General features: G+C 38.4%; 1 protein-coding gene across 4 annotated transcripts in view; it reads left to right on the forward strand.

Annotated features, from left to right (window-relative positions):
- The first annotated feature begins 2,716 nt into the window (after nucleotides 1–2,716).
- Nucleotides 2,717–19,500, forward strand: part of LOC123506845 (dolichyl-diphosphooligosaccharide--protein glycosyltransferase subunit STT3A-like) — a 47,414-nt gene continuing 30,630 nt past the window's right edge. The window contains exons 1-11 of one of the 4 annotated variants that reach the window (XM_045259195.1): nucleotides 2,717–2,873; nucleotides 5,001–5,115; nucleotides 5,363–5,530; nucleotides 5,892–6,052; nucleotides 6,465–6,555; nucleotides 7,777–7,883; nucleotides 8,559–8,750; nucleotides 9,102–9,494; nucleotides 10,168–10,329; nucleotides 12,178–12,366; nucleotides 15,468–15,687. In XM_045259195.1, coding sequence (XP_045115130.1) covers nucleotides 5,007–5,115; nucleotides 5,363–5,530; nucleotides 5,892–6,052; nucleotides 6,465–6,555; nucleotides 7,777–7,883; nucleotides 8,559–8,750; nucleotides 9,102–9,494; nucleotides 10,168–10,329; nucleotides 12,178–12,366; nucleotides 15,468–15,687 — 1,792 coding nt within the window. In that variant the 5' untranslated portion in view covers nucleotides 2,717–2,873; nucleotides 5,001–5,006. Of the gene's footprint in view, nucleotides 2,922–2,943; nucleotides 3,077–5,000; nucleotides 5,116–5,362; nucleotides 5,531–5,891; nucleotides 6,053–6,464; nucleotides 6,556–7,776; nucleotides 7,884–8,558; nucleotides 8,751–9,101; nucleotides 9,495–10,167; nucleotides 10,330–12,177; nucleotides 12,367–15,467; nucleotides 15,688–19,500 lie in introns of those variants that run through there. The other 3 variants (XM_045259197.1, XM_045259196.1, XM_045259198.1) reach the window with 3 other exon arrangements.

Here is a 19,500-nt window from a genome sequence, read left to right on the forward strand (position 1 = left end):
CATTTTTTTGTCATTTGTAAAAGTTGTAAAGTTTATAACTGGATATTCCATGATATTTATTGATTATCAGAAATTGGATGAGATTTCTGCAAATTTTCTGTGTAAACTTAAAAATATCTGTAGATTTTGCACAAAAATCTGTTTTTCTGTATACTCTTCGAAATATCTGTAGAAATACAGATATTTCTGTAGACCTGGCAACACTGAAGGGAGACTGCCCCGCGGTAGGGAGAGAGGGAGGGAGGGAGGGGTGACCCGGACAAGGCCAGGTTTGTCTCCACTCTGACAACTTCTCTAGCCCTAGAGCAGCTTCTCTGGGTCCGCGCAGACCCACGGCTTATCTACATTATGAATATCCCGCTCTATTTCCCAAAGTATGACGAGTCAGCAGCTGGTCCGCTGGAGGCAAGTCAGGCAACTCCAGACCCCAGAGCCAGTCAGCCAGTGCGGATGAAAATCTCAAAGAGTGAGGATGTGTCTCCCTCACTCATTATTTTTCCTGTAAGGCAGGCACAGTGGGGCCGGGCAGACCCACGAATTCCGTCTGTTACATTTTTTTACCTCGTGACTAATGATGGAACATACTTTCTTAGTACTTACTTTATATTATGTATGGGAATTTATAGCCTTATATGAGGCTGATATTTGAATAATGCTAGGAATAATATAGTTGTTATACATGTTCCTGAATACTATTTTTCTTATTTTCTTTCTTTTGCTGATTGACCGCAAAATATTATGGAGAATAGACGAGCTCTCTCAGACGAGGCAGTCCAGGAACTCCTGGATGAAGTGACTCTGGAAATCGAGGGTGATGTCACCCATGTTACAATAACTTATTGTACCATGATGTCATCGTCATGGGTGCGGAGGAAGGAAGTCCCACAGACCTCCTCATCCACGAGGTTGTAGATGGTGGCTCACCCTCACATGCTCCACCATCCTCACCAGAAGAAGATGATGTCATCATTGATGTTGACACATCAACAATGGATTTTTCAGTGACCCCTCAAAAACCACACGTTTTAGAGGAATAGGTACATGACAGATGTGGACCTGTCACTTGTTGCAGGCTCATCAACAATGCCTGATCCTGGCCCCTCACAATACGCAGAACGTCATCGTTCTGCAAAAAGAAAATTACTACCTCGCATGTCAACGCCACTACCCAAGAAAAGAGCTGAAAGCACTGTCTTACAACCTGTGCTATAACAATCTGAATTCATTGAATACAGGTAACCTATTGGTCATTTTCATTTGTTCCAGGGACATCGTTTTTTTTCTCAAAAGGAAGAATTATACTGTATTTTTTTTTCAAAAAACTACTGAATACAAGGAATTTACCCTTGTTTTTATATTTGTTTTCCTTGTTATCCTTCAGTTCTCTGAAATGTAAACTTATTTTTTTATTACTTATTTTCACAAATCTAGATATAATTCTCAAGGAACTTGGATTATTTCTATATCATTTGACTCTAAAATGGTTATATTATCAAATTAATACTATTGCAACTCAATAAAAGAAGCTCTTGTGTACAATTTCTGTAGTTTTATACCGTGGGTCCGCGCGGACCCATGATACCTCTTACGTAACAAAAAATAGCGATACCTATCTAGGGCTAGATTGGTTTGCATTTCTGATTTTCTGTTACTTGCTCATTAGAAACAACATAATTTATTATTTACATCCCAGTATCTCTCTCTCTCTCTCTCTCTCTCTCTCTCTCTCTCTCTCTCTCTCTCTCTCTCTCTCCGTTTTTCTTACTCATCATCCTTTTTCTTCTTATTATGTGTCCTGTTCCTCATCATCCTTCTTTTCTTAACCCTCATTGCATCATCCTATCATCCTCCCTTATCGTCTTATCTCGTAATCTTCCTCCTTCTAAGATAATAGATTTCTAATATATATATATATATATATATATATATATATATATATATATATATATATATATATATATATATATATATATATATACACACACACACTCACACACACACACACACACACACACACACACCCAGTAGCTCAGTGGTTAGAGCGCTGGCTTCACAAGCCAGAGGACCGGGGTTCGATTCCCCGGCCGGGGGGAGATATTTGGGTGTATCTCCTTTCACGTGTAGTCCCTGTTCACCTAGCAGTGAGTAGGTACGGGATGTAAATCGAGGAGTTGTGACCTTGTTGTCCCGGTGTGTGGTGTGTGCCTGGTCTCAGGCCTATCCGAAGATCGGATATAATGAGCTCTGAGCTCGTTCCTTAGGGTAACGTTTGGCTGTCTCGTCAGAGATTGCAGCAGATCAAACAGTGAAACAGAGAGAGAGAGAGAGAGAGAGAGAGAGAGCAATAATTACTTCGTAGTAAAAAAGAAAAGAAAAAAAAAAAAAAAAAAGAGAGAGAGAGAGAGAAAAGAAAATAACTTGCACCGAAGGAAGATCAGCCCTGAGGCAAGGAGGTTAAATTAGTTTCAGTCTCATTGCCCTGAGGCCAAACAAACACCCTTGGGTTGAATGGGTTTCGACTTTTCAACTTCCTTGCCCTGAGCCCATACAAAGTTTACAAACACCCTTGGGTATGATACATACAACTAGGTAGGGTGTAATCCACTATGATAATTGACACCCAGCATCAAATGATAAATTGCATAATTTCTTCATGTTAAATCACTGTTCCTACACTGGGGTGTAGGATTGAGAGGTGGGAGGAGGGGCGCGCCGTGGTGTGTCTGTTGTGTATTGGTGTGGCCCGTTGGCAGAGCGACACAGCCGGCGTGGGCCAATGAACGGCCGACACCTGCTGCTGCTGCCGCCGCCTCACTCCCGCCGCTTCTGAGCCGCTGCTCCGCCGTCACAGGCCCCCAGAAGCGTGTTCCCTGGTGAGTGGAGGATCAGGAAGTGCAGGACAGGGCAGGGCGCGTTACCAGGTAATAGAAACGCTGACAAAGGCGGCAGTCCTTTACAGATTGACACATGGGGAGGCACTCAGTCTGGCGTGCTGTCCAGGGGGTCTGGCAGCCGCCGGGTGTTTGGTGAGAAGGAAGTGCAACTTTGTTTGTAGTGTGGCAGGATCAGAGGCATTGTAAGTATCTGATGACAATAGTTAGCTCCTTAAAGACGCTCGTACTGGTGTGATTTCAGAAAGCTGCATCCCACACCTTACCCATCCATCCTTCCTTGTCACCCTGCACACCTGTTGGCCAATAAATCTCCCTGTCATGAGTTTTTATGAGCAAACAGTGTCGATGATTCTAGAAATAGTTGGAATTCCCCAATGTCAGGTTTATCACAGTTTGACAGATGGCCACACATGCTTGTCATTGCACAGTACAGCTGATGTTTGGCCTCCTGTGGATTTTCTTTGAATATAATGTTCCCATTAAAATCTCCTGTCACTATCAGTGGATGCAAGGTTTCCAACATTGTTTATGCTATAAAGCATTTTTTTTAAATTTTTTTGCCGTATTTCTAATTTCTCAGTGCATCATTAACTTAAGGTACATTACATTTTAGGCGTAGGATAGGCCAGTCCAGACTGGCCATCATCTTCATGTCACCATTTTTCAAACCATTTTTAACCTTACAATATGGTAAAAAAAACCCAGTAAATAATAAGGGTCCACCTAACTTGGAGCTCAAAAGTGTGACATACATAGAAGTCACCAAGATAAAATATATTGTAGTAAAAGGGGATACCACTGGTTGTCAGTCAGTGAAGGATTGTATTCTGATTTCACACCACACTTTCTATTTGATCAATGAAATAATGGCGAGTCCTGCTAATCCACCAAAAGGTGCCTTTATATTTTAGTATAGATAATTAAATAAAAACTTGAGCAGTAATAGTGACCATGAGTTATGTGGACATACCAGCCTGTGTCTTGGAAAAGGAAAATGATGAGCCATGCAGTCATTTCTACCTTCCATATTTGTAATTTGTCTGATTCTGCCATATTACTGATTTATCCTCTTGTTGTGGATGTCAAGTGACCACTGACCATGTGTGTTGAGAAGCGTACTGCCTGAGTACAGACATTACACAAGCCCAGGAATCTAGGGTGAATGATTTAATGCCATATTTTAATACTTCAGATTAAGTGTTAATGTTTTGAATCATAAATAATAACTACTTCTTGGCACAATATTTTAAAGACAAAGGGAGGAATATCTTGCCAAGCCTTGGACTGGATCCTAATATAGCAATCTCTTAATGGCAGATAGTTATGGTTATTTTAAAAATTAGAATGCATACCAAGCATAAGTCCTCTGATCTGTAGTTCACACGAGATTGAAGTTGACAGGAAAGATATTTGCCAGAATAATTTGTTACTTGACTAGCATATCAGCTTCAATTTTTACACCAGCACTTTCTGTCATACTACCATCTTTCTTCTGAGACACAATTGCATATGTATGATTGGATTACTTTTAACTTCAATATTGGTGTGACTTATAATGTGTACTTTTCTATTGAATGTAATCATGTCATATCATTCATTAGATTTTTTTTTTAGAGGTCAATATGTTCCTTGTTTAGTGATGTTAGTGTATTGTACAAGATTGGTATGTCTGCAGTGTTGAACACAACACAATAAGTAGATGTGGCCATCCTCATAAGTTAAATGTCTATGTGTGGAGTGTTGAAAATCTTTGTCACCTTTTGAAAATATTTATGATGAATTTTGGTGAGTTTGCTTGAGGGAACCGCCGTAACCTCTCATGTCAGGCAAACAAGTGCTGTTAGATAAATGGTTCCTTGAAATACACATACTCAAAATTCCCTTTTCTCCTCCCAGTCTAACAAATTTGGCAATATGGTGGGAAGCTTGAATTTTTGGGTGGGAAGCAAAAATTAGTGAAATTTGGCTTGCTAACAAAACAAATAAACCAGGGTAGTCAAGGCTAAGTTCAAGATGCCTCAGCAGTCAACAAGGGTTAACTAGTAGCCTTCACATGGTGATTAACTTTAAGGTGGGGGATCTCTGATAACTCCTTATGTACTACAGGCCAAGATGTCTGCACCAATACTAAGTTACCGCACCAGGGGATGGCTTCGGATGTCCGTGGAGAAACAGGACACCCTCCTCAAAATGGCTGTCCTCTCCCTTGCTGCCATTCTCTGTAAATATTGAAGAAAAACCAAAGTGAATGATAATAGTAATATATATGTACAAATTTGATGATATTTTAAAGTTTTAAGACACTGATGAAGACTTTTTCTTGATATTGTAACACTTTTATGTTAGAATTTATTGGGTGGAAACAGTGAAATGACTAAATATAGATCTTCCATGATAGAAATTTTGTTTTTTAATTTTTAATTTTTTGCCATTTCCTCTTCTGCTTCTCATAAAAGCCTTTCCCACAGCTTTCTCATGCAGGTTGTTCTCTGTTCTTCGCTTTGAGTCTGTGATCCACGAGTTTGATCCTTATTTCAATTATCGGACAACTAAGTTCTTAGCAGAGGAAGGATTCTACAGTTTCCACAACTGGTTTGATGACAGAGCATGGTACCCACTGGGCAGGATTATTGGAGGTGTGTGTGTGTTGCAGACGTGTTTCCACTATAATGTATTTGTTTAGGTTAAGGAAAATAAATGGTGATCAGACAAGGAATTAAAGGGAGTGGAGGGATGAATAAAAGTATCTAATGGGAGAGATGAATAAAGAAATAATATTGGTAGGAATGTTACACATCTTGTCTTAAAGCTACGGATTTTATGGAAAATATTTGTATTTTACTTGTGCATTTTAGAAATGTGTTTTCTGATGACATTCAGCATGTTTTATTCTGATATAGATTTTAAAAGCTTCATCTTTCTTTGTTAACTCACAACAGACTGTACCTAAACATATTTTGTGGAGAAGCATACATTAATCAACTTTTATTTTATCAGGCACCATATATCCTGGACTGATGGTCACTTCAGCATCCATATATCATATTCTAAATTGGCTGCACATAACCATAGATGTTCGTAATGTGTGTGTCTTCCTGGCTCCATTCTTCTCCTCCCTTACTACCATTGTCACCTATCATCTGGCCAAGGAACTCAAGGTACCTTTAGTCATGACAGGTGAAGCAGAGAGGAACATGCTGGAACATTATGCAAATATTTTGGAAATTTTTAATATTTCATGGTAAAATATGTCTTTGAAATCATGATCAGTGTTAAAGTTAAAGAATACATTAAAATAAACTTAACCCAAACATCAGATGAAAATGTGTATGTTTCATTATACTTAGATTACTTAGTTTGATGATGCATCAATGTTCATAGTACTGAAACTAATGCAATATTACATCTCTTAGACAATATTTTCAATCAGGATATGTCCAGAGTTATTTAGTTATCTTGTTGAAATGATTTGCTAAGTATTTATCAAAAGTTAATATGCAATACAGCTGCCCTATCAAGCATTGGAAATGATTTTTTTTATTAGCTGAATGTATGTTCTTGTTCCTTCAGAGTCCTGGTGCTGGTCTGGTTGCTGCCGTCATGATTGCCATAGTCCCGGGCTACATCTCTCGTTCAGTGGCCGGCTCCTATGATAATGAGGGTAGGGGTGCTGCTCAGTCCTGTCGGATGATACATGAAGTGTGCCATAGTAGAAGGGCTGCTTATGCCAAAATAAAGAAAGGAGAAAATGTGCTCAGAGTTTGACAAACTTCTGACTATGATTTTTTGTAATACAGTAAGTCCTCCTTATATGGTACTTCGTTTCAGCATTTGATAATTACTACCCTTGATTCTATTTACGATAAAAATTCACAGATACACCATACCATAGCACCACCATGCTGCGCGGCCACCACAACAATCAGTCTCTTCCTGCGTTTCCCAATGAACACAAATGAAATCCTTGCGGCGTGTTTTTTGTGGATTTTATGAGTAAGGGCTGAAAACCCTACTGTCCCTTAGCCTTGAGAGGGACATCATCTGATAGAATACGTGGCAAGTGAAAGGCAAATAAAAACATTTTGTTTATTTCTTTTGCGCAATACTTGACATTTTTTTTATATGACTATTTTCATGTATTTTCATGTCTGTAGGGGTCACTTCCGACATGCTGGAACATATTCCCTATTATTACATGTTATAATGGGTTCAGTATACGGTAATTTCGATTTGCGGTAAGGTTTTTAGGAACGCATATGTACCATATAATGAGGAATTACTGAATATGCTATGGCAATGAACTTGGTCTCAATTTGACTAGTAGATAATCAGAATCATAGTAGCCTCAAAAAATGTTTGAGATCATGATATTCACTACATTTTTTTTGCATATCTTCTGCAGATTGTGTAATGATTTTGGAAGTTCACCAAAGTTTGAATACATGTTTCTTTGAATACTGTACACAATAATGATCAATTGTGAATATTGAAACATAAAGATACAAAATACAAATATTAACAAAGCAAAAACTAGGAAAATGGTGACGAAATTGGGCATGCTTTGCTCTTCCAGTATGGAACTCCTCACATGAAACAAAATACTTGAAAACATTTTAGAGAAGTAACTAATAGATATAAAGTAGCCTTGGAGAAGATTCTTTTGACTGGGTACCACCAGATCATGCCTAACTTAATTTTTGTCTATTTTTTTTTATCGACAAGATTTAATTTTCATAATTCATTTTCAGCTTTCCTTCAACATTCCTTTACTTTTTTGTATTTTACAAGTATTTTCATTAATTTCATTGTGAAGTGAATAGAGGAGATGCACAGCTTTGTTTTGTACATAAGGAATGCTAACACAAATATTGCATTCCTGCAGGTATTGCTATCTTCTGTATGTTGCTGACATACTATATGTGGATCAAGGCAGTGAAGACTGGGACACTCTTCTGGTCAACCATGGCAGCTTTGGCCTATTTCTACATGGTACCTCATATGATGACAGTTTTGGTTAAATTAGTATTGGCAATATGGTGGAGGTCATAGTATGGTGATGGAAGATGTACAGGGTGGGGCAAATCAAATGCCCTAGTTTTTATAGGCTATTAGGAAAAGTAAAACAATACTTACAGAATTATTTGTTTTATTCGAATCAGTATACAATGTCGTTTGTGTGATCACTTTTTGAAGATGGCATCAGGAAGTAATCACACAAACGGCATTGTATACTGATTCAAATAAAACAACAAATAATTCTGTAAGTATTGTTTTACTTTTCCTAATAGCCTATCAAAACTAGGGCATTTGATTTGCCCCACCCTGTACTAGTGTTAGTATGGTGGCCTGTAAGAATTTTTTCTTTCCACCAAGGACTAATGGAGCTAAGAGTGGATTATGTGATGTATGTGTGGTGTGTCATGGCCACCCTGCAGGATTGCTGACCTGGTGTAGAGATAATAGAGGTATTATGGAGCTGTTTAAGCACCAGTGTGGTGGAGGTTGCATTCTTCATGACTGAGATGTTGCCATGTCATAGATGTTTGTTATTAAGCTACTGGATTTATTTAGTTTCATATCTCTGTCATTCCGTCTTCACTTGCAGGATTACCACAATGGCGATACTTTTGTTTTTCTTCTTTTTTTTTTTTTTTTTTTTTTTAGGTGTCGTCATGGGGTGGTTACGTTTTCCTCATCAACATCATCCCGCTACACGTGCTAATCCTCATGATCACTGGCCGCTTCTCCCACCGTGTTTATGTTGCCTACTCCACCCTCTATGTCATTGGCACCATCCTGTCCATGCAGATCTCCTTTGTGGGTTTCCAACCGGTTTCCACCTCAGAGCACATGGGGGTGAGTTTCAACTTTTGCCCTATCTGATTTTCTTTACCTTTTTTTTTTTGTCTACATAATTTTCTCTCCCCCTTGAAGTGCTATTGACTTGTTACTTTTTTGATACTTGCATACTGTGTTCAGTGTTCAATGTGGAGCAGTTTTACGATAATGAATGGTTCTTGCTGGTTATTGGTTTCTTTAATTTTAGAATTTAAGAATTAATTTTGTTACCCAAATTCATTGCTGAGGCTTGTAGAAAATGACAGATTGATAGAGGGAAGCTTTTGTGTGTAGAAGTTACTTTTTATTAGTTTTATTTCAACATTTCCAGAAGCATACCAAGAGTTTATTTTATCCATCCCTTCGCAGGCATTTGGTGTATTTGGTCTGTGCCAGATTCATGCCTTTGTGGATTATGTGCGTTCAAGGCTCAACAAGGCACAGTTTGAGGTGCTGTTTCGTGCTGTCATCTCCACAGTGGCAGCCACAGGTGTGCTGGTGCTGGTGATGCTGACAGCCATGGGGAAAATTGCTCCATGGACAGGTCGCTTCTACTCACTGCTGGACCCCTCCTATGCCAAGAACAACATCCCTATTATTGCCTCTGTTTCTGAGCATCAGCCCACTGCCTGGTCCTCCTTCTACTTTGACCTGCAGATGCTGACCTTCATGTTCCCTGTTGGACTGTATTTCTGTTTCTCCAACCTTACTGATGAGAATATCTTCATCATTCTCTATGGAGTCCTCAGTATCTATTTTGCTGTAAGTTTTTTCATAACTGGTTTTAATTTATTGTATTATATTTATATTTTTCTTTTCTTTCTATTTATGACAGGCCTCCTTATTTTACTTATTCCTATCCTTTATATCAAAGAAGTTTGACATTTTCCTGGTGTGTTTTTTACATTAGACAAGTTTAAATATGTTGGTTCACTCCCTTGCAGATATAGAAGTATGAAGGAAAAGTCTGAGAAGGTATTAGAAGTGAGGAAACTGATAATATATTGTGTCTTGTGATGAGGGTGCAAGACAGAACAGTGTGCACAGAGGTGTAAAAAATGTGTGATTTCAGAGTAGTGTCAACATTGTAATATTATAATGAGAGAAAAACATGAGAAATCATTGAAAGATAGGCAATTGATAGTATGTTATTTACATGGTGTAATGAGAATGCAAGATAGGGCAGTGTGCATAGCAGTAGAAGTGTGATTGGTGAAGTACTGGTAATTTGAGTAGTTATGAGTGAGAGGGGAAAGCATGAGGATGCATCTTAAGGTAGGAAACTTGTTGCATCTTTGGATATTGTGATTTAAATTTAAGATAAGACAGAGTGTACAGAATAGTGCCAACACAAGTGGTATGTTAGTGAGGTACTGATGTGGAGTGATAGTATGATGATAAGTATTGAGTTTAATTTATTCCCTTGTGTGGGCAGGGAGTGATGGTGCGTCTGATGCTGGTGTTGGCTCCTGTCATGTGCATTCTCTCTGGCATTGCTGTGTCCTCCATGCTCTCCACCTACATGAAACAGATAGATGAAGTCAAGACAGAAAAAAAGAAGACCAAATTTGAGGGCAATTATTTCATGCGCAGTGAGGTAGGCTTGGATTTTTATATTATCATTATTATTATGTTATTATTATTGTTATTATTATTGTTATTATTATTATTATTATTATTATTATTTTTATTGTTTTTATTATTATTATTATTATTATTATTTTATGTGTAGGAATGGTAGGCTAGTACAGAGGCTGTTTTCTGAATTTGTAGATCAAAGTTTCTGTAATAAGGTAAGCTCTGGTTACCAGGACCAGAGATTTTATCTAACTTTCAAAATTATTCTTATCCTTATTGTGAGTGATACTAAATCTTCACTTTTTTTTGTTCAGATCTGCTTAGGTGCTTAGTCTCATGAGACCAATATATTTTCCTTTTTAAGCTTAGTTGTGAAGAAAATTTATATATAAAATGTCAGTAGCATTTCTCTCTTTACATCAGTTTATTTTACTAACCATATTCATACTTTGGGATTTAATGTAGACCATTTAGCAGATGTATGCACACACACACACACACACACACACACACACACACACACACACACACACACACACACACACACACACACACACCTGGTAGCTCAGTGGTTAGAGCGCTGGCTTCACAAGCCAGAGGACCGGGGTTCGATTTCCTGAAGAAAATTTATATAAAAAATGTCAGTAGCATTTCTCTCTTTACATCAGTTTATTTTACTAGCCATATTCATACTTTGGGATTTAATGTAGACCATTTAGCAGATGTATGCACACACACACACACACACACACACACACACACACACACACACACACACACACACACACACACACACACAGCATAGCTCTTTTCCCGTATGTTACAATTAGGTAAATACAATTAGGTAAATACACACACGCCTGGTAGCTCAGTGGTTAGAGGACCGGGGTTCGATTTCCCGGCCGGGTGGAGATATTTGGGTGTGTCTCCTTTCACGTGTATCCCCTGTTCACCTAGCAGTGAGTAGGTACTGGATGTAAATCGAGGAGTTGTGACCTTGTTGTCCCGGTGTGTGGTGTGTGCCTGGTCTCAGGCCTATCCGAAGATCGGAAATAATGAGCTCTGAGCTCGTTCCGTAGGGTAACATCTGATTGTCTCGTCAGAGACTGCAGCAGATCAAACAGTGAAACACACACGCCCGGTAGCTCAGTGGTTAGAGTGCTGGCTTCACAAGCCAGAGGACCGGGGTTCGATTCCCCGGCCGGGTGGAGATATTTGGGTGTGTCTCCTTTCACGTGTAGCCCCTGTTCACCTAGCAGTGAGTAGGTACGGGATGTGAATCGAGGAGTTGTGACCTTGTTGTCCCGGTGTGTGGTGTGTGCCTGGTCTCAGGCCTATCCGAAGATTGGAAATAATGAGCCCTGAGCTCGTTCCGTAGGGTAACGTCTGGCTGTCTCATCAGAGACTGCAGCAGATCAAACAGTGAAACACACACACACACACACACACACACACACACACACACACACACACACACACACACACACACACACACACACACACACACAGGTTAAGTTTATCCATAGTTAGGTTAAGCATTTTTAGTTCATTGTGGCAATGCCCCCCCCCCCTGTACATTTTCAGTGTATTTTTTTACATTGCCTAACTAATAAACCGATTATTATTATTATTATTATTATTATTATTATTATTATTATTATTATTATTATTATTATTATTACACACACACACACACACACACACACACACACACACACACACACACACACATTATTATTATTATTATTATTATTATTATTATTACACACACACACACACACACACACACACACACACACACACACACACACACACACACACACACACACACAGAGTGACAGATAAAGTTTGGACATTCCTTGACCAGATTGCAACATTCTTTGTGTGTGTGATGTCGGTGTTTCTGGTGATGTACACACTGCACTGCACCTGGGTTACCTCAGAGGCGTACAGCTCCCCTTCCATCGTCCTCTCTGCCCGTGGCCATGATGGATCCAGGATAATTTTTGACGACTTTCGGGAAGCCTACTACTGGCTGAGACACAACACCCCTCAGGTAAGTAGTGCTCAGTGGTTCCTCTTGTTTACTTGTGCATGGCTTGGTGTGATTGTGGTTGGAGAGGGTGCCCACTACTCACTCCACTTTTGGAATGTTTGTTTTGATTCACATAATTACACTGAATGATGTTTTTTTGCATTTCATTCTTCTAAGATTTTTCATTACATTACTTGCTCCTTTTTCATACCTTGATGTGAAGTGTGTGTGTGTGTATTTACCTAGTTGTATTTACCTAGTTGTAGTTTTACAGGGCCTGGGCTTTATGCTCGTGTGGCCCCGTCTCCATATCTACACTTATCCAATCTTACTTTAAAAGTATGCACACTCGTTGCAGACACTACTTCTTCATCTAAACTGTTCCACGTCTCAATACATCTCTGCGGGAAACTATATTTTTTTATATCTCTCAGACATCTTCCTTTCTCAGCTTTTTACTATGCGATCTTGTGCTTGGATGTCATATTCTTCTCTCAGGATCAGTTTCTCATTATCCACTTGGTCCATTCCGTTGATCAATTTATAGACTTGTATCAGGTCTCCTCTCTCCTTCTTTGTTCCAAGGTTGGTAGATCCATAGCCTTTAGTCTCTCCTCATATGTCATCCCTTCAAGTTCTGGGACCATTCTTGTAGCCATTTTTTGTAGCCTCTCCAATTTTCTTATGTGTTTCTTTTTATGAGGGGTCCACACTACTCCTGCATATTCCAATCTGGGTCTTATTATAGTATTTATCAATTTCTTCATCATTTCTTTGTCCATGTAGTGAAATGCTACTCCAATATTCCTTAGCAAATTATATGTTTCTCTAAAAATTCTATCAATATGGCTTACTGGTTGATTGTTTTCTTCCATCGTCACTCCTAAGTCCTTTTCCTTTTTACTTTCTCCAGTTCTACTCCATCTCCCATCTTATAGATTCCCACAGGTCGTCTTTCACTCTTTCCCATTTCCATGACATGGCTTTTGTTCACATTGAATTCCATTTCCCACTTCTTACTCCATTCCCAGATCTTATTTAGGTCTTCTTGCAGTATTTCACAATCCTCCTTTTGCTTTATAACTCTGCACAGTTTCGTATCATCCATAAACAAATTTATGTAGCTGTTCACTCCTTCTGGCATGTCGTTAATATAAATGAGGAAAAGTATTGGTGCCAATACTGACCCCTGTGGCACTCCGCTTTCTACTGCTCTCCACTTGGACTTCATATCTTTAACTACCGTCCTTATTTCTCTCCCCCTCAAATAATTTTCTATCCATCTCAATGTGCTTCCTTTTAAGCCACCCTTCTCCTCTAACTTCCACAGTAATCTTGCATGTGGCACTTTGTCAAACGCCTTTTTTAAATCCAAATAGATGCAGTCAACCCATCCCTCTCTCTCTTGTACTCTATCAACTATTCTAGAATAGAAACTCAATAAATTAGTTACACAAGACCGTCCTTTTCTAAAACCAAATTGGCTATTTGATATTAATTTGTTGTCTTCAAGGAACTCGATCCATTGTTTCTTTATTATTCTTTCACACATCTTGCATATTACACTAGTTAGTGATACCGGTCTGTAATTTAAAGGTTCTTCTTTCCTTCCGCTCTTATATATGGGAACCACCTCAGCTCTTTTCCATTCTACTGGCACTGTTCCATTTTCTATTGAGCATTTTATGATGTTGTATATAGGACTTGCTAGTTCTTCCCTACATTCTTTCAGTATTCTGCCTGAGACTTCATCCGGTCCCATTGCCTTCTCTTCATCCAGTTCCTTCATTAACTCTTTTATTTCAAGCTTGGTTACTTTAATCTCTTTCATATAGATTGTCTCTCTATTACCCTGTGGCCTCTCAAATTTGGATTCTTTAGTAAAGACCTCCTGGAATTTTTATTTAATAGTTCTGCCATACTTTTGGGTCTTCCACCATCCCGTTCTCTCCTTTTAACCTTTCTATTGTTTCTTTTTGCCTAATTTTTCCATTTATGAATCTATAGAACAATTTTGGTTGCTCCTTACATTTTTCGACAATATCTTTTTCAAGTTCTTTTCCTCTTCCTTCCTCACCTTAACATATTCATTTCTCACTGCCTTGAAGTTTTCCTTGTTTGTTGGATTCTATTTCTCCTCCACCTTTTCCATGCTCCATCTCTTTTCTCCTTTGCCCTAGCACACCTTGCATTAAACCAATCTTTCTTTCCTTCTTCTTTTGGTCTATATTTTGGGACATATTCCCTGACTCCTGTTTTGTATATTTCCAAAAATAAGTTATATTTGTCTTGCATTGTCTCTGAGTTTTCCATCTCCTCCCAGTCTACGTTTTAAAATAGTTCTTGAGATTCTCAATATCAGCCTTTCTGTAATTTAATCGGTCTCCTTTGTATGAATCGTCTCTATCTTCCTTTCCTTCTTCTATATCTATTTCTAATATTGCATGGTCACTCTTTCCCAATGGGCACTTATATCTTATATCATCATTCATTTGTATACCCTTGTAAAAACTAGGTCCAATCTCGCCAGCTCGTCGTTTCCTCTGAATCTTGTGCATTCCTTTACTCTCTGGTCCATCATATTGTCTATCATTAGGTTCAAGAATCTTTCTCCCAGGCTTCTTCCCCCATACCACTTTCATAATTTTCCCAGTCCACTTCTTTACAGTTGAAATCTCCTACTAATATCACTTTTCTCCTTTCTTTAACGATTCTCATTAGACTCCTTATTGTGTCATCTATCATGTCTTTATATTCTTGATTGGTCCATGAATTTGTTTTTGGTGGCACATATGTTACAATGATTGTTAACTCTTTTTTATTAATATGCATCTTAATATACAATACTTCTGCTTTTCCTTCCCCACATTCCACTTGGTTGATCACTATCTCCTTCCTTAACATTATCATGACTCCTCCTCCTCTTTTACCCACTCTGTCTCTTCTCCATACATTATACCTATTATCCAAATCTATTATGATTGCCTCATTTAGTTTTGTGTGTGTGTGTGTGTGTGTGTGTGTGTGTGTGTGTGTGTGTGTGTGTGTGTGTGTGTTTGGATGAGTGCTTGGTGGTGTTATTCTCCCCTTGCAATGCTTGGTAATGTTGATGGTTTGTGTAGGATGCCAAGGTGATGTCTTGGTGGGACTATGGATATCAGATCACCGCCATGGCCAATCGGACTATACTGGTGGACAACAACACTTGGAACAACACCCACATATCCCGTGTGGGTCAGGCCATGGCCAGTACAGAGGACAAAGCCTACGAGATCATGCAAGAGTTGGATGTTGACTACGTGTTGGTGATCTTCGGAGGGCTTACCGGCTACTCCTCAGATGGTAAGTAAGTGAGAGCTTCTGTCAGGCCACTAAACTCTATATTCAATGGTAACCTTATAAAGAAATTCCTTGCATGATAGAAGATTGGTTGTTTCTTTTTTAGGCATGTATATATCTTGCATGTTTTAGTCTTTGTTTCCTGGTGACTACTTTCTCAGGTACAGGCAACCCCCGCTTAACGAAGGGGTTACGTTCCTAAAAAACGCTTCGTTAAGTGAAACTTCGTTAAGTGAACTGATTATAACAAGTTTAACCCCCTGACTTGAATTTCCATTGAGAGTAAACAAAGTGAGAGTGCATCATAGTACAGTGAAAGGTTTAATGAGGGTAAAATTATGAAGTTTAACATTTAGGCAGTTTAATTTAAGTCATTGTAATGTACACTAGAGATGTATCCACGTCTCAATACATCTCTGCGAAAACTATATTTTTAATATCTCTCAGACATCTTCCCTTTCTCAGCTTTTTACTATGCGATCTTGTGCTTGGGTGTCATATTCTTCTCTCAGGATCAGTTTCTCATTATCCACTTGGTCCATTCCGTTGATCAATTTATAGACTTGTATCAGGTCTCCTCTCTCCCTTCTTTGTTCCAAGGTTGGTAGATCCATAGCCTTTAGTCTCTCCTCATATGTCATCCCTTCAAGTTCTGGGACCATTCTTGTAGCCATTTTTTGTAGCCTCTCCAATTTTCTTATGTGTTTCTTTTTATGAGGGGTCCACACTACTCCTGCATATTCCAATCTGGGTCTTATTATAGTATTTATCAATTTCTTCATCATTTCTTTGTCCATGTAGTGAAATGCTACTCCAATATTCCTTAGCAAATTATATGTTTCTCTAAAAATTCTATCAATATGGCTTACTGGTTGATTGTTTTCTTCCATCGTCACTCCTAAGTCCTTTTCCTTTTTACTTTCTCCAGTTCTACTCCATCTCCCATCTTATAGATTCCCACAGGTCGTCTTTCACTCTTTCCCATTTCCATGACATGGCTTTTGTTCACATTGAATTCCATTTCCACTTCTTACTCCATTCCCAGATCTTATTTAGGTCTTCTTGCAGTATTTCACAATCCTCCTTTTGCTTTATAACTCTGCACAGTTTCGTATCATCCATAAACAAATTTATGTAGCTGTTCACTCCTTCTGGCATGTCGTTAATATAAATGAGGAAAAGTATTGGTGCCAATACTGACCCTGTGGCACTCCGCTTTCTACTGCTCTCCACTTGGACTTCATATCTTTAACTACCGTCCTTATTTCTCTCCCCCTCAAATAATTTTCTATCCATCTCAATGTGCTTCCTTTTAAGCCACCCTTCTCCTCTAACTTCCACAGTAATCTTGCGTGTGGCACTTTGTCAAACGCCTTTTTTAAATCCAAATAGATGCAGTCAACCCATCCCTCTCTCTCTTGTACTCTATCAACTATTCTAGAATAGAAACTCAATAAATTAGTTACACAAGACCGTCCTTTTCTAAAACCAAATTGGCTATTTGATATTAATTTGTTGTCTTCAAGGAACTCGATCCATTGTTTCTTTATTATTCTTTCACACATCTTGCATATTACACTAGTTAGTGATACCGGTCTGTAATTTAAAGGTTCTTCTTCCTTCCGCTCTTATATATGGGAACCACCTCAGCTCTTTTCCATTCTACTGGCACTGTTCCATTTTCTATTGAGCATTTTATGATGTTGTATATAGGACTTGCTAGTTCTTCCCTACATTCTTTCAGTATTCTGCCTGAGACTTCATCCGGTCCCATTGCCTTCTCTTCATCCAGTTCCTTCATTAACTCTTTTATTTCAAGCTTGGTTACTTTAATCTCTTTCATATAGATTGTCTCTCTATTACCCTGTGGCCTCTCAAATTTGGATTCTTTAGTAAAGACCTCCTGGAATTTTTATTTAATAGTTCTGCCATACTTTTGGGTCTTCCACCATCCCGTTCTCTCCTTTTAACCTTTCTATTGTTTCTTTTGCCTAATTTTTCCATTTATGAATCTATAGAACAATTTTGGTTGCTCCTTACATTTTTCGACAATATCTTTTCAAGTTCTTTTCCTCTTCCTTCCTCACCTTAACATATTCATTTCTCGCTGCCTTGAAGTTTTCCTTGTTTGTTGGATTCTATTTCTCCTCCACCTTTTCCATGCTCCATCTCTTTTCTCCTTTGCCCTAGCACACCTTGCATTAAACCAATCTTTCTTTCCTTCTTCTTTTGGTCTATATTTTGGGACATATTCCTGACTCCTGTTTTGTATATTTCCAAAAATAAGTTATATTTGTCTTGCATTGTCTCTGAGTTTTCCATCTCCTCCCAGTCTACGTTTTAAAATAGTTCTTGAGATTCTCAATATCAGCCTTTCTGTAATTTAATCGGTCTCCTTTGTATGAATCGTCTCTATCTTCCTTTCCTTCTTCTATATCTATTTCTAATATTGCATGGTCACTCTTTCCCAATGGGCACTTATATCTTATATCATCATTCATTTGTATACCCTTGTAAAACTAGGTCCAATCTGCTCGGCTCGTCGTTTCCTCTGAATCTTGTGCATTCCTTTACTCTCTGGTCCATCATATTGTCTATCATTAGGTTCAAGAATCTTTCTCCCAGGCTTCTTCCCCATACCACTTTCATAATTTTCCCAGTCCACTTCTTTACAGTTGAAATCTCCTACTAATATCACTTTTCTCCTTTCTTTAACGATTCTCATTAGACTCCTTATTGTGTCATCTATCATGTCTTTATATTCTTGATTGGTCCATGAATTTGTTTTTGGTGGCACATATGTTACAATGATTGTTAACTCTTTTTTATTAATATGCATCTTAATATACAATACTTCTGCTTTTCCTTCCCCACATTCCACTTGGTTTATCACTATCTCCTTCCTAACATTATCATGACTCCTCCTCCTCTTTACCCACTCTGTCTCTTCTCCATACATTATACCTATTATCCAAATCTATTATGATTGCCTCATTTAGTTTTGTTTTGTGTGTGTGTGTGTGTGTGTGTGTGTGTGTGTGTGTGTGTGTGTGTCTGTGTTTATGAGTGCTTATGTGTTACATCCTTGCAATGCTTTTTTGATGGTTTGTGTTGCCATGATATCTTGGTCTATGGATATCAGATCACCGCCATTCCTATACTGGTGGACAACACTTCAACTTCACCCACATGTCCCTTTCAGGCCATTCAGTACAGAGGACAAAGCCTTTCATGCAATTGGATGTTGACTACGTGTTGGTGATCTTCTTACTTTTTCTCCTCAGATGGTTAAGTGAGAGCTTCTGTCAGGCCACTAAACTCTATATTCAATGGTAACTTATAGAAATTCCTTGCATGATAGAAGATTGGTTGTTTCTTTTTTCATGTATATATCTTGCATGTTTTAGTCTTTGTTTGGTGACTACTTTCTCAGGTACAGGCAACCCGCTTAACGATTCTTGTAAAAAAGCTTAAGTGAAACTTCTTTGAACTGATTATAACAAGTTTAATGACTTGAATTTCCATTGAGAGTAAACAAAAGCAGATGTCATCATTGAAATTTTTGTGAAAGTAATTGAAGTTAAACCTTTGATTTTTAATTTAAGTCATTGTAATGTACACTAATGTGTATATCATAACTTTATAATATTGATGATCTTGAATTTATGAAGGAGGGAGAGTGAAATCCTAAAGACACTGCTACCTTGGAATGTCATGCATCTTGTATCACATCACTTATGTACTCTTTCCTCTTTCCATTATCCATTGTAGATCTCAAGTTCAGGTGGTTCTTTTCTTGCAAGAAGATCTTCTCAC

Source organism: Portunus trituberculatus, chromosome 21 (genome assembly GCF_017591435.1).
Source record: "Portunus trituberculatus isolate SZX2019 chromosome 21, ASM1759143v1, whole genome shotgun sequence".
Classification (NCBI taxonomy): Eukaryota; Metazoa; Arthropoda; class Malacostraca; order Decapoda; family Portunidae; genus Portunus; species Portunus trituberculatus.